At 32.6% G+C, this 17,505-nt stretch overlaps 1 protein-coding gene across 1 annotated transcript in view; it reads right to left on the bottom strand.

Annotated features, from left to right (window-relative positions):
- MIPOL1 (mirror-image polydactyly 1) overlaps nucleotides 1-17,505 on the bottom strand; it is a 310,557-nt gene that overhangs the window by 164,293 nt on the left and 128,759 nt on the right. The window contains exon 9 of the mRNA XM_034648675.1: nucleotides 7,598-7,705. Coding sequence (XP_034504566.1) covers nucleotides 7,598-7,705 — 108 coding nt within the window. The remainder of the gene's footprint in view (nucleotides 1-7,597; nucleotides 7,706-17,505) is intronic.

Here is a 17,505-nt window from a genome sequence, read left to right as displayed (position 1 = left end):
CATAAACAAAAATCTCTTCTATTGATATTTTTAAGACAATAGTGAAAAACTAGAATTCCTGACATTGCATTGTTCAATTCATGAGTGAAGAAACTTCAGCACAAGACAGAAATCTTTCTAGAGAGTTTTAATTGAGCCCAGTTAGTGACTATGAAGACATTATTCTGGAATAATTCCATATCCTCCTTGTCTTTAACTTAGTAAATACTTAATAAATATGTTGACTTCAACTAGGTTGGTTAAAATAATTTGATTTAAAAAACTTAAGTGATTATATAATGAGTTCAACAATGTGCTAAATTCCAAGAGAACAGCAACCTGAAAAGGCTATGATCCCTATGCTCAAGGAGTTTTTGATTTAGAGATGACACGTAAGCAATCAACTAATACTAGAGACAGAATTAAATAAAAGTCACAACAAAAGTAAAGACCAGAGGAAATTAAAGAACATGACACATATAGGAAGTAGTGGGGGATGGTTAGGGTATCTCAACACTACAAAGAGAGAAATAGTAAAAAAAAAAAAAACAAAAAACAAAAAACTAAGGTAAAAAGGAAAGTAAAAGAAAGAACGAAGAAGGAAAATTTAAAAAAAAAACAGGCTAAAATTGTAGTGTGGAGTCTTAAATTCTGAAGTCTTAAATTAGGAGGTTTGGATTATACTCTATACATAACAGAAAGCAAATGAAGTTTTTTTATTTATCTGACCATTATTTCACTCTTGCTCTTGACAGTTCCTTTCTCTCTGCATATTTAAGGAATTATCCCCATTGTTGCTTTCAGGGTATTTAAGAAATTATTCCATTATTACTATTGAGAAGTCAGTGAGTCTAAATGCTATTCCTTTGTTAAATATGTCTTTTCTAATGGTTGTTTTTAAGGGCTTTAACTTCAGTGTTCTGCAGTTTCTCCTAATTTGTCATACTTGAAATTCATTTGGTATCCCTAGATCTAAGGCTTTTGTCATTTGACCACTCTGGAAGATGCTCAGTCATGATTTCTCTGTATCTTGCTTCTTCCCTGTTCCCTATATTATCTACTCTAGAATTCTAAATGATTTTAGATCTTTTCACTCTATCTTTTGTGTCCTTTAACATCTATTTTATATTTTTCATTTCTTCATCTTTCTGGCTTCCATTTCTATACTTGGTTCAGATCTATCTTTCTGTTCATTATTAGTTTCTTACAGTCTATGTAATCTGCTGTTAAACCTATCTGCTGTTTAATTTTAATTATTTTATTAATTCTGTAAATTCAATCTCATTAGTTTTCTCAAATTCACTCAATCATTTTTGGTCATTTTCCTTGCTCTAATTTTCAAGCATCTCTTTTTAAAGATATTACTTAAACACTTATGTTATATTCTGTGACTAATAGAATACCCGAACTATTTGTTGTTGAAGTATGTGTATGATTCTGTTGCCTTATGTTTTCACTAACTTTCATTAGAAGTGCTTTTTTCTCTTATGTATTTTTTGATAGCTCTGGGTCTTTGAAATTTTAGCTATAATAAAAATTAGAGGCTAACTGGAAGGTAATTTGTCTTGGTTTGTGGTCTATGGGCCCCTCCAGGGTAGGACTACTTCAATTAAATCCTCAGCTTATACAACTACACAAATAGCAAGAATTCAGGCAACTTGTGTGGTTCTAAACCTGCCTGCCCGAAAGTTGGCCAAGGAAGATGAATTCTCAGTGATTTCACCCCCTCCATAGTCAAGAAAGTCAAATTCCTTTGTTACCTTATTTTGTAGGAAGGGCTTGACACTAAACACTAATGGTGTGGCCATTACAATACCAGCTTCAAGAGAGGATATCTCATTACATTCTCCGGCTTAAACAGGCTCCAGGCTCTATCTCTTGTTTGTCCTGCCCTTGAAACCATTAAAATGGAAAATTCACGGAGGTTTGACAAATGCTCTCAGAGTGAAAGACAACTTCAGGCAATCACTTACTTCTCCTGTTCCCCTCCCCAACATTCTGCCCCCATTTCTACTTTGTTTTAGGCCTTTGTAAATTCCTTATCTTCCTGCCTTCTCCGTAATGTTGTTGTAAAATATACTTAAATTATAAATTTTAGCCATCCTTTTTCATTTTTTTTTATCAGAAGGGTCATTCAGGATATCTCTATTTTCTCATACTGTTGACAATGCAAGACAGTGAAAGTTTTTGAGTAGCAAAGTGTCACTTGTGTTTTAGAATGACAGCAAATGAAAGTGACAACTGGTTAGAGAGGTGAGAAACTGAGGTCAGAAAAGTTAGGAGGGTACAGGCATACTTCAGAAATATTATGGGTTTTGTTCTAGACCCCTGCAATAAAGCGAATCTTGCAACAGAGCAAGTCAAATGAATTTTTTTTATTTTCCAGTGCATATAAAAGTTATGTTTACACTCTACCATAGTCTAGTAAGTGTGCAATAGCATAAAAAGACAAAATGTACATACCTTAATTAAAAGATATTGTTAAAAAATGCTAACCATCATCTGAGCTTTCAGTGAGTTGTAATCATTGATCACAGATCACCATAACAAATACAACACTAATGAAAAAGTTTGAAATATTGCACAAGACTTAACAAAATGTGACTCAGAGACACAAAGTGAGCAAATGCTGTCGAAAAAAAAATGGCTCCAATAGACTTGTTTGGCATAGGGTTGCCACAAACCTTCAATTTGCAGATAATGTATTATCTGTGAAGTGCAATAAAGTGTAGCACAATAAAATGAGGTGTGTCTATACTATTATTGTCTAGAGCATGGACCTGTAAGTACAGGTAAGATAATAAAATAGGAGGGAAAACAGGAGAGAAATAACTGTTACAGAATTGACCATACTGGATGTTCCATTGCTTTGTGGTGGATGAGAGCCTAAAAAGAATATGAAAATTATGTCAACTGTATTAGCCTACATGTCTACGGAGCATGGTAGTATCACTGATTAATAGATATTAATTGATCAATTTGGAAGTAAATAATGGAAAACTATTAAAAGCAATTAAGGGTATATCTATCACCAGAAAAAGAAATCAGGGTATGGGTGCTTAATGTTCTCAAAGCAGCTCACTGGCTAAGGGGCTCAACTGATGTTAATGGCCAGCTTCATTCGGTGTTTTCTTCATGGCTATAAAGTGGTTGCTGTACTTCCAGGAAGGGAGGAAGTGTTCAAGGTAATAAGAAAAAAAGGAATGGTGCCTGCTACATCTGTCCTATGTGAGGGAAACAAAAACCTTTCCAGAGACACTCCAACTTCTCTCTCCCCTGCTGCAGAATTCCTCTTATGTCACACTGGCAAAAAGAAAGACTAAGAAAGTGTTTTAACTTCTCCTGCTTCTATAGTAAAGACAAACAAAAGAGAATATGATTGGGAATAAATGTTGAGTTATACAGTCAATAGTGTTAGTCTCAGGTCCTGACTTCTTTCCAGGGAGAAAAGGCTTAGGGAGTCAAATTAGGGATTTGTTTTCAAACTTGTTGAGGTTGAGGAAACATTAAGATATCTAAGTGGAAGGGCAGAAGCGGTAGTCATTAGGACATAAATAATAGGTGATATTACAGGAACGCATGAAATTAGAACAAACAAGCCTACAATAAAAGAAACTCCAAATACTGGCAAGAAAGTGAAACAAGAAAAACTCAATCATTACTGGAAGAAATGAAAAATGGTACAGATACTTTGGAAGACAGTTTGGTAGTTTCTTACAAAACTAAATATAGTCTTATCATACAATCCAGCAATTGCAGTCCTTGGTATTTATCCAAATGATTTGAAGAATGTATGTCCAAAAAATTCTGCAAAAGGATGTTCATAACTGCCAAAATCTGGAAGCAACCAAGATATCCTTCAGTAGGCGAGTAGACAAACCGTGTACACCCAGAAAATGGAATATTAAACACTAAAACAAATGAGCTACAAAGCCATCAAAAGGTATGGTGAAAGTTTAAATGAATACATACTATATGATTTCAACCGTATGACACTGTGGAAAAGGCAAAACTATGGAGACAGTAAAAAGATTAATGGCTGGCAGGTATTAGGAGAGAAAAATAAACAGGCAGAGCACAGAGGATTTTTAGATTGAAACTTCTGTATGAGCCACAATGGTAAGTATGTGTCATGTACATTTGTTAGAATGCACAGAAGAATGTACAGACTAAGAGTGACCCTTAATGTAAACTCTGGACTGTGGGTTATACTGATACAGATTCGTGAACTATAACAAATGTACCACTCTGGTGTTGGGTGCTGTGGGCATGTGCAAGTGTGAAGGCAGGAGGTATGTGGGAACTCTGCACTCTGCTCAATTCTGCTGTGAATCTACAACTGCTCTAAAAAAATTAAGTTTGTTTTTTTTTTAAAGAACAATAAGGGACTAATCACATAACTAGGTAGAAAAAAGGAGGCACCAGCTAAAGAACAGCAATCAAAGAAAAAAATGATGAGGATGTAGCAATACAGAACTCTAGGGAAGTTTTTAAAAGGGCAGGGCCAACAAAGGGGAAATGTGTTCTAGTTACATTGACTAGGACACTGAGTAGGATAGAGAATAAGTTTCACAAGTTTAATCATCAGAAGTCACTTATAATCTAAGAATGAATGGTTTTCAATGGAATTACAGTGGAGAAGTCCAACTGTAGGAAGTTAAAGATGTATGATAAAGAAGATAAATAAAACAGAAGAGGGGAAAAAAGGCAGTATATGTGAAATTTCTTATTGTCTGATGTCTAAAACATTAAATGTCCAAAACTGTTCTGCAAGAAACCAATTTCTTAACATAAAAAGGTAAAATTTATTTTAAATTAGAAAATAAGCTCTTTTGTTTTTTTAAAGTTACTCTCAAGGTACAGACTAGTATCAGTATAAATTTAGCCCTTCATCCTATATGTACCATTGTGTTTTACTTGTTATTAGGGAAAACTGCAAACGTTATAAAAGTAGGGAAAAAATGCCATGCTAGCAAATTTAGCTAGTATAATTCCATGCTACTTCAAAAACAATGCTTATATGATCACCAAAAATCCAATTTTATGCTCTACCATAAAAAATAATTTAGAAATAATTTCCAGGTTATTAGAATAAACAAAGATTTATGGTTTGAACAGCATTATGATATAAAAAAGTATTTCCTTGTATGATAATCATGTATTTGCCATAATTAATTGGAAAGTTCTATATAATGTATGATCATTAATTTGGATATTTCCCAAACATATCCCCAGTACTGTTTCCTTTATGAATTTCAGCATTATACAATTAAAAAAAGCATAAAACTTTCAGCTCTTATCCTAGTCAAATTTACCTTTTACTGATATCAATAATAGTACTACTTATGATAAAATGCTAGAAATATTATTGACTGATTCAAAGTTCCTAGAAATAGTGACTCTTCTTAAAATTTCTTCCTAAAGCTTATTTAGATACTAAATATTGAACGAGTTAACAAAAAAAAAAATGATACTTGTAAGTGGTCTGTAAAAGACAGGCATACTGCTGAGAAAGAAGATGAAAAGTTGATTCATCAGATAGCTTGGTAATAAACTTATTATTCATAACTTATATGGCAAATGAAGATACAGCATGTAATAACCAAAGCACCAAATAAAGAACATCATCTCTGGAAGGTAAGAATAATTTTTAAAAAATGATTCAGAATAAAGTAGATATAAATATATAATAAATTTAAGATTTCTCATGAGGAAGTATAGCATAAAATAACTAAAAAATGATTCAAAGCCAGTGTTATACAAGATAGACATTTTTAAAAGAGCTAAAATGAATGCAGGAGCTTTAAAAAGATTAAATTGATGAGTTTTTAAAAATTCTTCCTCCCATCCTTACTCTACAAAAAATTAAGTTGGTTAGTGAATGGATGAAGTTAGGAAAGATTAAAAGGCAACAGCTGACACTTGTGCGGAAAAGGTGAGAAACTAGAAAAGATTTTAACACAGTATATTCGTCAGGAGTAAAAATGTAGCTTTGTTTATTTATTGTTTTACATAGTCTATAGTTTGTAGAGATTTCTATTTTATAGGGATTTTGCTCTGTGTGGTTTTGAACTTCCTGGTTTTTTTGGTCTACATCTAACCTTCTAATTTTAATAACCTCTTAGAAATGTGCGTTTCTTCCTCTCCATAAATAGCAGGTGCCATTTAATTCAATTTAAAACAAATACACACACACACACAAAGCCAGAATAAGGACTGTGGTATTATTATGTACTTAACGAACTAGAATTTTAATTCTAGGTCTGTTTTATATGGAAATAGCCATGTCACATACAATACATGAAATCTGTCCCCTGATGCTGATAATAAATTGGCAGATAGTATGGAAGCTGCCTTTAAAACAAAGTTGCTTTTAATTTGCAAATATACATTTGAAAAAATTATTACACTAAATTTTAATCATATCATGGTAAATTCCTTGGGGTAATTAAAAAGTGATCAAGAATCTACATTTCTTTTCTTTCCAATTTATCATTCTAGTCTATAAATTTGAGAGAAAAGAAGAGAAAGTGCATTAAAAATGACAACAAAGTTATTATAAGCTCCTAACTACTCACTGAGAATTTCAAAGTGAAGCTAAACACATTTGTAGAAAAATCAGATTTCAACCGAACTTCACACTTTTTGGATAGACAAAAAATATTGTCTACTTCAAGATGTCACCATTTTTCTGAATTTTGGTAGATAATTCTGGTTTAGTGAGTTACACTGCTAATGCCCTAAAATTCTCCTATAATTTGCAGCAAAAACGAATTTAAGACAACAAAGTACAAAACAATTTTCTTGATAGTACATTTTTTTTCTTACTGCACAAACACAACAATGATGAATCTTTTCTGTTTCCTGTGGATATGTTTTGTTTTTATTTTTAACCAGTAAATGAGAAAGTAAGCACCTTGAGGGCAGGAACCACAACTAGGTCACAGGTGATATGCTACAAATTGGGACAAAGACAAAGGAGGAGAATGGAAAGTCGTAAGTACTGTAAGAAAAAATATGTAATTAGTAGAATCAAAATGACGTCCTTTTTCGTGATTACTGGATCTCTATTACAATGAAACATAACCTCTTGTCATGAAGCATACACTTCACTTGTTTCAAGTTCTAGTAGACTAAATTTTCTTTCTTTTTTTGTAATAAGTAACATTTTGAGAACTATTTCAATTCCCCAAGCATATTCACATACCCTTCAGGGACTGTCAGTTCTGTGGGTTAATAGTATCACAAGATTAGTGTAATAAATATTGATGTGAAGAAAAGGCTCATGGTTTATTTTTTTTCCTTTTAGTGTGGCCACTTTTTACTAACTACAAAAGATAACAGTATATCATAAAATCAGGAACGGAATGAACACGTACCCAAAGTATTAATATACCACCACTCAAAATTCAGAAAATATGTTGTTTTCATGTACACATACACGAAGTAAAATAATACCATAACAGAAGGGTGCTGTATCTGTGTTTAAAGAAGGGGTTGTTGGCAAACACCACAGCTCACTTCTGCTGAAATGTACACAACTGATATATGCAGCACAGAAAGCTGGCACCAAGGGCTTACAACCTTAATTTGCCTGTAAGAAGGAACGGAGATTTACCTTCAGAGCACGTTCTTGATTGTTTTCAGCAGTCAGATGTCTCATGTTGTTTGCTGAAGTCTGGTTCTGCTCTTTCAGATGATGAAGCTCCTGCTCTAGCCGTTTGCACTGCCACAGGGGAAGAATCCCATTAAGTAAAGGAGTTATAGCATTTTTTTTTTCAAACAAGCCACATGAATTAATGTAAATAATACCACTGCATCCTCTAAAAGACAAGGTATCTTTTGCAACAAGAACAGTAAGTTAAAAGTAATGATGAATACGAACATATGTTTATAGTCTGGCAATTCAATTGCAATTTCGTCTTTTATTAATCTAAATATTGCCATAAAATTAGAAAAATACTTATTTTTTTCATAAAATTAAGATTAAACTACATTGAAAAATGTTTTCTTCACAAATCAAATGGTTTCTATAATATATCTTCTGGCTGCATAAAAGCATGCTTCTAAAAATCAAATGGGGTTCTATGTAAACCACAATATGATATTCTGTGATGAATTTTTATTAAGTTTTAAAAAAATAACAATTATCATAAAATATACAGTAAGAGGTTTTTCATATTTTTAGAAACATCTAAAGAAACAATTGTGTAAGGATAAAAGTATTAACTATAGAGTGCTACAAGGTTTGGAAACAACTAAGGAAACAAGTGTTTTTAATTTCTATTTTGACTAAACCTTATTTTAAGTAAAACAAGTGATAACAAACATATGAAATGACATTCTGACCTACTGGGAATATGTGAAAATATAAATTAAAAAAATTATAAATAAAAGCATAAACGGGCATCTATGCTGAAAAAATAATTGAAGTACTATGCCATTTGAATACAAGATCTTCATGTAAATATATCAAATATTTCATACAATAATTGTACAGGATATAAAGTGATGTGTTGTAAATCAGGACCATATGAAGATATTTGGGGGATTAGCTAAAGGAATACAGTACTAAACCCATCTTTCAGGAAAAAGTTAAAAATCACTCAAGTCATCTATTTTTAAATTAGAATATTTAAGGATTGCCTGGCTGGCTCAGTTGGACACAGCATGCAACTCTTGCTCTTAGGGTCATGAGTTTGAGCCCCGGGCTGGAGGTAGAGATTATTAAAAAAATAAATAAATAAACCTAAAAAATTAGCATATTTAAGTATCAACCAATATGTAAATACACATACTGATTCAAGACCTAGACAAAATTAATTCTAGATTATCTGACAAATGGTAGTTGACCTAATGAATTAAAAATCATTACTATGATACAATTCAGATACAGTCATAATCCAAATTGGCATCTGACATTGATTTCTTTTGTTTCTGTCCTATATAATATTCTTCAGTCTATATTAGTATTTCTCCTCCTTGAGTAAGTATATAAATCCATTTAAAAGAAAAAGTTTTACCAAACAGGTGATATTGACTTATATAATGATGTTTCACAAATATAACATTGAGGGGCGCCTGGGTGGCTCAGTCGTTAAGTGTCTGCCTTCGGCTCGGGTCATGATCCCAGAGTCCTTGGATCCAGCCTGCATCAGGCTCCCTGCTCAGGGGGAAGCCTGCTTCTCCCTCTCCCACTCCACTGTTTGTGTCCCCCCTCTCTCTCTATCAAATAAATAAATAAAATCTTATTAAAAAAACAAAAAAAAAAACCACAACAAAAAACAAAAACAAATATGACATCAAGTATACATGCCTCCTGCATATGTAATTATAAAACCAAAACACATTTATAAATGAAGTAAAATAATAATCACAAAATCAAGACTTTAAAATATTTAACTTAGCAGATAAAGTTTTGTTGAAATTAAATTCTGTAAATATAATACAGTATTGAGTGATATGGTGGCAGATCATTTCAGGTTGCCATGTCTATTCCAACATGTGCTGTGTGACAACTTCACATTCACACACCACATTTTTAAAAATTATTTGAGTGAAACCTTTGTGACATGACATCATCTGGCCTTTATTTGGAAGGGACACATAATTTATACATTAAACTCTATAGCTGTCTCTTTTTAGCCTGTAACAATTCAAGTATACAAATGCAACCAAAATACAAATGAGTTTTCTGAAGATACAAATCACGAGGCATAAAAATGAATAAGACATAGCAGTGAGCATCACAATCTAGTAGAAGTATTCTTTACTAGAATCATCCTCTACATTTTCAATTAATTTTAATACAAAATTATTACATATTAAGTACGTAAATGGAACGACTAAATAGGACTATGAGGTTACAAAGGTGGGGTAGATAATTTGGCTATGGGATAAAAAAATGTTTCATGGAGCAGATGACATCTGAGTTGGGCTTATTTGGGGAACATGATTTTATAAGCTGAAAGAGGAGAAAAAGGAAGAATACAGGAGAAAAGGTAGAAACATCAAGGGTCTCTCTGGAGAAAGTGAGAAATCATGGTCATAAGTTGTCTGACCACCTATTTTTTTGTGTTCCTAAGCAAATCAGAAATAACCCAAGGATAGAGATTTCTTTCCTACCTACATGATCCACAAAATACGAAATACTACAGCCAAACAGAGAAGTATGGCTTAAGAACAATAAAGCTATTTTTGAACCTGAGGGTATTTATCCACATTGCATACTTGGGCTCAGTTTTCATGGCCATGAAAAACAAGAGGGATAGAAAATAAGGCCCAGGGACCAAACTAGCAAGTGTCCTAAAGGGCTATACTTTCAAGTGTTTAGGGCTCCTCCCTACTTTAATGAATGAAAAGAAACAAGACAAATGCTACAGAAAATGTATGTCCCTAAATCAAGTAATATAATTTCTAATATGGTTTTAGAGTTTCATTTTGAAGTACCACAATTAAAAGTAACACGATATTTTCCCTGATCATATTCTGCCAAATATTAATATCCTTAAAAGTTCTAGTTAATAAATTGAGACCTAGGAGGTTTCTTACATTCTTTTACACTTAAAATTTGTTTTATTTTTATTTTTGTAAAGATTTATTTATTTTATTTTAGAGAGAGAGAGAGAGAGAGCTTGAAAGGAGAGGGAGACAAGCAGACTCCCCACTGGAGCGGGGAGCTGGATGTGGCTTGATCCTAGGACCCTGAGATCATGACCTGAGCTAGACGTTTAACCAACTGAGCCACCCAGGTGCCCCTTAAAAATTTTTTAATACTCAAATGGAATTTAGGTAAATGCTATCTTTATAAACTGTTACAGAGTCCTTGAGAACTAGGATTCTCATATGAGACAAAAGATAAAGATGAAAGGTAAAATAGGTTAAGTAAAAAACCCTTTAGTACAGAATTTGAAGTGGAAGCGTGAGTACAAGGATACAGTTTGATCCTTAAAAAATGTGTGTTTCTGTATTTCCTAGTTTTGCCCATTGAAAAGGGTAGAAATAACGCGAAATCCAGTAGCAATGAGTACTCCCAGGACCTACCCTGTGGGTCCAAGTACCATTTCTTAATAAAAATAGAGAACTCTGTGGATATATGGCTGACTCCAGCTCTGGGACAAGAAATGTACAATATGATCCAAGAACACATGTTCTTAGCAGAAGTTTTGTAGTAACTATCAGTACTGAGGGACTATCCAAGAGACTCAGAGAGGACTCAGGAGACAACTTGAAAAGTCCCCCACCAGCTAAAGAGAAGAGAATATGATCAAATAAGGATAGTAACTGAAATATATTGTAACACACACTATATGTTAAATTATTGAGTTTGTAATGACAATAAAATTTTTAAAAAACTAACTATACCACTGTTCGGAAAACTAATAAGCCAAAAATTTATCTACCCTTTCTGATAAAACTTAACCACTAGGTAATCAAACAATAGATAAGAAAATCACTACAGAAGTATTCAAGCTAATAAAAAAAGGGAACGTTAGAATTTCAAAATTTTGAAATCATTACTATACTAAGAGATCATTAATATAGCACTGAAACTGCTAGTAACATAGTTCTTTCACAAACCAACGTGTATTTCCAGATAAAAAACAAAACCACCTGCAGTCTTGTTAATAAAAATTAATATAAATCTGATCAAGCCCATAGAGCAAATCGGCATATGTATAGAATAGAGAGGAACATATTAAATGACACTAAAGAGATGCAATGAATAAACGAGGTAACTCTACAAGAAAAATGACTCATTTAAAAAAAAATCCAATGGGGCCTCAGGGTGGCTCAGTCAGTTAGGCGTACAGGTCTTAATCTCAGGATTGAGAGTTCAAGCCCTGCATTGGGCTCCACACTGGGCGAGGAGCCTACTTAAAAAAAAAAATAAATAGAATTTAAAAATTTAAAGGATAAAAAGAGAAAGGGAATCTATACATTAAAAATAGTGTTGAGTCAATTCAATCATTTGTAACGTGTAATTCTTATTAAATATAGATTCAAAACAGAAAGTTACAATATTTATGAGATCACTGGAATTTGAAAACTAATCAGATGTTTCTCAATATTCTTTGTTAATATTTTTGTTGTGATAATGATATTATGGTTATGTTTTAAGCAACAGATGATCTTTTAGAAAGACACAATAAAATTTACAGATAAAAAGGATATTATGTCTGGTAAATTTCCTTCAAAATAACATGAGAAGGAATAAGTGAGTGGGGAATATAAATAAAAAGGCTGGACAGTTGTAGCAAGGTAAAAATATCTCAGGGGATCAGAGATTCTATGGTTTCTAAGTTCACTGATAAGAGGGAAAGGATTAAATTTTTCTGTATAAACAAAACTAATTCTACAATGCAAGTGAACTAAATATACACAACATAAAAACCGATGGCAAATTTTTAGAAACTAAATTTGGTCCGTATTTAATATCTATTTTCAGCAGTAATTTCCTCTTACTTGTTACTGTAAATTCTGAAGAATTATACCAAGCAGACAATACATTGTTATGGTTGTTTTACTTTTAGTTTCTGAAAGATTACCATGCCTTAAGTTTTTAGCAAAAAGTTCTCTAATATTGTATAAGTTTTTAACAGCTGCCATTTCTCCTCCTGTGCAATCTGCTTTCAGTCACAGATCATTTTGATTGCATACAATCAAATGTCTTCTCCCTTGGATGCTATACAATTCTTTCCTTTGCAGACAAAAAAATAATACCAGACTCTTCCAGTCAAAACAGAAACTACACTTTGGTGTCAATGTGAATTATGTACTTTGAACTGCAGATGTTTGGAAGCACTTAGGATTATATAAATAAGTTTTTATTCTTCTTCATTTAGAAGAATCTTTAAAAATCACTTCATTTTAGATTTAAAAACAATAACTAGAATGCTTTTCTCACACTGCAATAACTTGGAATAAAAAGTTTTCAAATTCAAAGGGTAACTTGTTTCTTCAAAGCCCTGGAAAAATTTCAATAACTTGGTTTAAATGAATACAATACTCAGAGCTTTAAAAATACCAAAGATTAAAAAAGAAAAACAATAATTATGTGAACGAGTCTCTAAAACCACATGTACTGTTGCTGATGTGTGTATATACGCACACATACACACACATATAAAACATACAGAAAACAGAGTTATTTGGTAAATTTCATTAAGCACCCACTAGACAATATACCAGCACCCACCAGGCAACATGCTAGGCAAAGACATGTTTCTACAGATTTATACATATATATATCTTAATTACATATATACATTTCAAAAACACCATAAGAAAGTAAATAACTAGGGATTTAAGAAAAAAATATGGTAATTTCTACTCATTTTTAAAAGTAGGCTCCATGCCCAACGTGGAGCCCAACACGGGGCTTGAAGTCATGACCCTGAGATTAAGACCTGAGCTAAATCAAGAGTCAGACACTTAACCCACTGAGAAACCCAGGCACCCCCATACTCATTTTACACTACTGAATTATTCAAAAAAAGATTAAAGAAATGTTTTAAATCACAATGTAAAAGGATTAGTAAACATGACAATTATTTTTAAAGGTATCAACATGTACATAGGTATTTATTTAGTATGCTGTTATTAAAATACCATTTTAGTAGTACTGTTTATTATATGAGTTGTATTTGTAAAAAGTTATTCATTTGAAAAAATGGTTTGCATGTCTATACAGAATAAAGGTTAATACACATATTATTAATGATAGTCAATCAACCCTTAGTGAAAATTAGTATGTGCCAGGTTCTGTTCTAAGCACTGTACATGTGTTAATCAGTAGATCTCATGTGGACCCTATGAGTTAGATATTATAATAGAAGGAAGTAGATGCAGAGAGTAATAATAACTTTTTCAAAGTCATGCAACTGATAAGGATTCAATTTCATGCAGTATAATTCAGTTTATCACAAAAATGTATAGTGTGCACAAATATGTCCAATATCAAAAGGAATGGAAACAGGACTACAGAAAAAGTTAACGATGATGACATTTTAAAATTTGAACTTTGAACAATTAGAGATACAGATAATTTTTAAAGTAGTACATAGATCTGACATAAGAAAATATTCAACATGGATCAGAATGGAATATGGACTAGCTAGTATATAGAATTATTATCTTTCATAGTTCATTCATACCCAATGAGTGCATGTGTTTTCAGGTTGCATCTCAGAGCTAATAAATATTTCAGAGAGCTATTTCTAGAATACATCTCTGATTGATCAAACTAACCCCTACCTACCCTATCTTGGTATGCTTTATTGGCTCTCCCATTGCTTCCGGAATTAAAACCAAGTTTTGGAAAATAACAGCAGCATTTTATGACCCAGACCCATTTCATATTTTCTCATTCCTCCCCAACTGCACACTTTGCCCTAATTTGGACATGCTAAATTCTCCATCTGCTCGGCACTATCCCTCATAAAGGCTTATGATCCTTGGGCAAACCTAGCACCTGGTTCATTGAAGCTATCTAATGCATGTTTTTTAAATAAATAATGTGAATTTCATTTAAAGAAATCTTATTTTCATATTAATTTCCTTTTAAAATTAAAGACATTAAACAATATTTTGTTTAATATGCCNTATCTTGGTATGCTTTATTGGCTCTCCCATTGCTTCCGGAATTAAAACCAAGTTTTGGAAAATAACAGCAGCATTTTATGACCCAGACCCATTTCATATTTTCTCATTCCTCCCCAACTGCACACTTTGCCCTAATTTGGACATGCTAAATTCTCCATCTGCTCGGCACTATCCCTCATAAATGCTTATGATCCTTGGGCAAACCTAGCACCTGGTTCATTGAAGCTATCTAATGCATGTTTTTTAAATAAATAATGTGAAATCTTATTTTCATATTAATTTCCTTTTAAAATTAAAGACATTAAACAATATTTTGTTTAATATGCGCTAAACAATATTTAGGTGATCATACACCTATAAGCATAAATACAGCATAAAAATATCTGAAAAAAGTATATGAAAAGAAATATAACTAATTTCCAAAATATAGAGATATGAAAAATAGCTCTATGTTTCCTAAGACGAAAAATTATAAATGCAAACAATGACTATTTAATGATATGCCTTTCAATTAACTCCCAATTAAGAAGCATACAGTCAACATCTTTAAAAGTTTTGGGGCGCCTGAGTGGCACAGCGGTTAAGCGTCTGCCTTCGGCTCAGGGCGTGATCCCGGCGTTATGGGATCGAGCCCTGCATCAGGCTCCTCTGCTGGGAGCCTGCCTCTTCCTCTCCCACTCCCCCTGCGTGTGTTCCCTCTCTCACTGGCTGTCTCTATCTCTGTCGAATAAATAAATAAAATCTTTAAAAAAAAATTATAAAAAAAAAAAGTTTGGGGCACAGCAGCAGTATGGTAAGNAACAGCAGCATTTTATGACCCAGACCCATTTCATATTTTCTCATTCCTCCCCAACTGCACACTTTGCCCTAATTTGGACATGCTAAATTCTCCATCTGCTCGGCACTATCCCTCATAAATGCTTATGATCCTTGGGCAAACCTAGCACCTGGTTCATTGAAGCTATCTAATGCATGTTTTTTAAATAAATAATGTGAAATCTTATTTTCATATTAATTTCCTTTTAAAATTAAAGACATTAAACAATATTTTGTTTAATACGTGCTAAACAATATTTAGGTGATCATACACCTATAAGCATAAATACAGCATAAAAATATCTGAAAAAAGTATATGAAAAGAAATATAACTAATTTCCAAAATATAGAGATATGAAAAATAGCTCTATGTTTCCTAAGACGAAAAATTATAAATGCAAACAATGACTATTTAATGATATGCCTTTCAATTAACTCCCAATTAAGAAGCATACAGTCAACATCTTTAAAAGTTTGGGGCACAGCAGCAGTATGGTAATGCAAGTAGGGCCATAAAAAGAAAAAGGATAGTAGTAAGACACCAAGATTCTAGATAGGAAAAACAGGGCCCAAAACGAGAGGAAAGAAAACATACAAGTAGAGAAAAAAAATGTATCAAAGCAAATGGAAGACTTTTGCCATACCTCATAAGCCAAACCATTGTAGGGATTTTATCTTAGGTGAAAATTATATAGAGTAAAATGCACAGATTTTGAATGTATACTTGATTTATTTTTTGACAAATTTATAAATCTGGACAACTACCTCTTTCAGCTTATCTGCATTGAAAGCCATAAACTACCATTGTTTTGATTTGAAATACCATGGATTATTTCACCTACTGGTCCGTAATCTTTTGTCTGACTTATTTCAATCTACTACATATTGGAAATTCATCTGTTTGTGTGAGTAAATAGTTCATTTTTTTCATGCAAAACAGTATTCCATTTATGGATATACAGTAATCGATTTTCCTGTTAATGAAATGGTACTTGAGTTGTTTTCAGTGTTTGGATATTATGAATGGGCTCCTATAAACATTCCTCTGAAAGTCTTACAATGTGTATTTGTTTTCATTTTCCTTGGGTAAACATCTAGAAACGGAATTGCTATGTCACAGAGGATATTGTTCCACTGTATAAGAAACTGCCAAACAGTTTTCAAAACAGGTTGTACCATCTTATACTCACATTAGCAATAGATCAGAATTTTGGTTGCTGACATCCTTACCAGGTTGTCAGTTTTTTAAATTTCAGATGCCATAATGCATGTGATGTAGCATCACATTTAAACCCCTTATTCACAAATCATAATATTTTCATGTGTTCACTGGACATTTGTGAAGTTTCTCTACTGGTCTTCTGCCCATTTTTAGGGGAGGGTTGTTTATCTTCTTATTATCTATTTGTGGGAATTATTTAAACATATTTAATATAAGTCCTCTGTCAGATACATGAATTGCAAATATTTTCTCCCAGGCTATGGCTTACCTTTTCATTTTCTTAAAGTTGGCCTTTGAGGAATATTAATTTTTAATTTTATTAAAGGCAGATTTATCAATTTTTTCATTATGATTGGAGTTATTTGTCCTTTTAAAAATGCCTGACTATCCCAATGTGATAAAACTATTTTCCTCAAGTTTCTAACAATATCTCTCAAGTTTTAGCTTTCTTGTTTAGGTCTACAAAGCCTTGACTTTATTTTTGATTACAGCATGAAGGAAGAGTCCTTTCTGTTCCATACTGACACCCAGATGTTGCACCACTATTTGCTGACTTACCTCTCCTTAACGGACTGACCTGATGTCCTGGTCTAAAATCAAGCAAGTGCCACAAGCAAAAGAATGAAGCTAGACAACTTTCTTAAGACATACAGAAGAATTAGCTTAAAACTGATTACAGAACTAAATGTAAAAGCCAAAACTATAAAACTCTTAGGAGAAAACATCTTAGGTGTAAAAATTTATCTTAAGATAAAAAGGAGTAAATCTTAGTTGACACTGGGTTAAGCATAACCTTCTAAGCCTTTAAGTGACATTAAATAAAAAATATAAAATGGACTTCACCACAATAAAAATCTTTTTGTCCCCATACATCATTAAGAAAG

This window comes from Ailuropoda melanoleuca, chromosome 20 (genome assembly GCF_002007445.2).
Source record: "Ailuropoda melanoleuca isolate Jingjing chromosome 20, ASM200744v2, whole genome shotgun sequence".
In the NCBI taxonomy this organism is placed as follows: Eukaryota; Metazoa; Chordata; class Mammalia; order Carnivora; family Ursidae; genus Ailuropoda; species Ailuropoda melanoleuca.
Note: the sequence above shows the minus strand (reverse complement) of the source record. Positions and strands in the feature narration are given on the sequence as shown.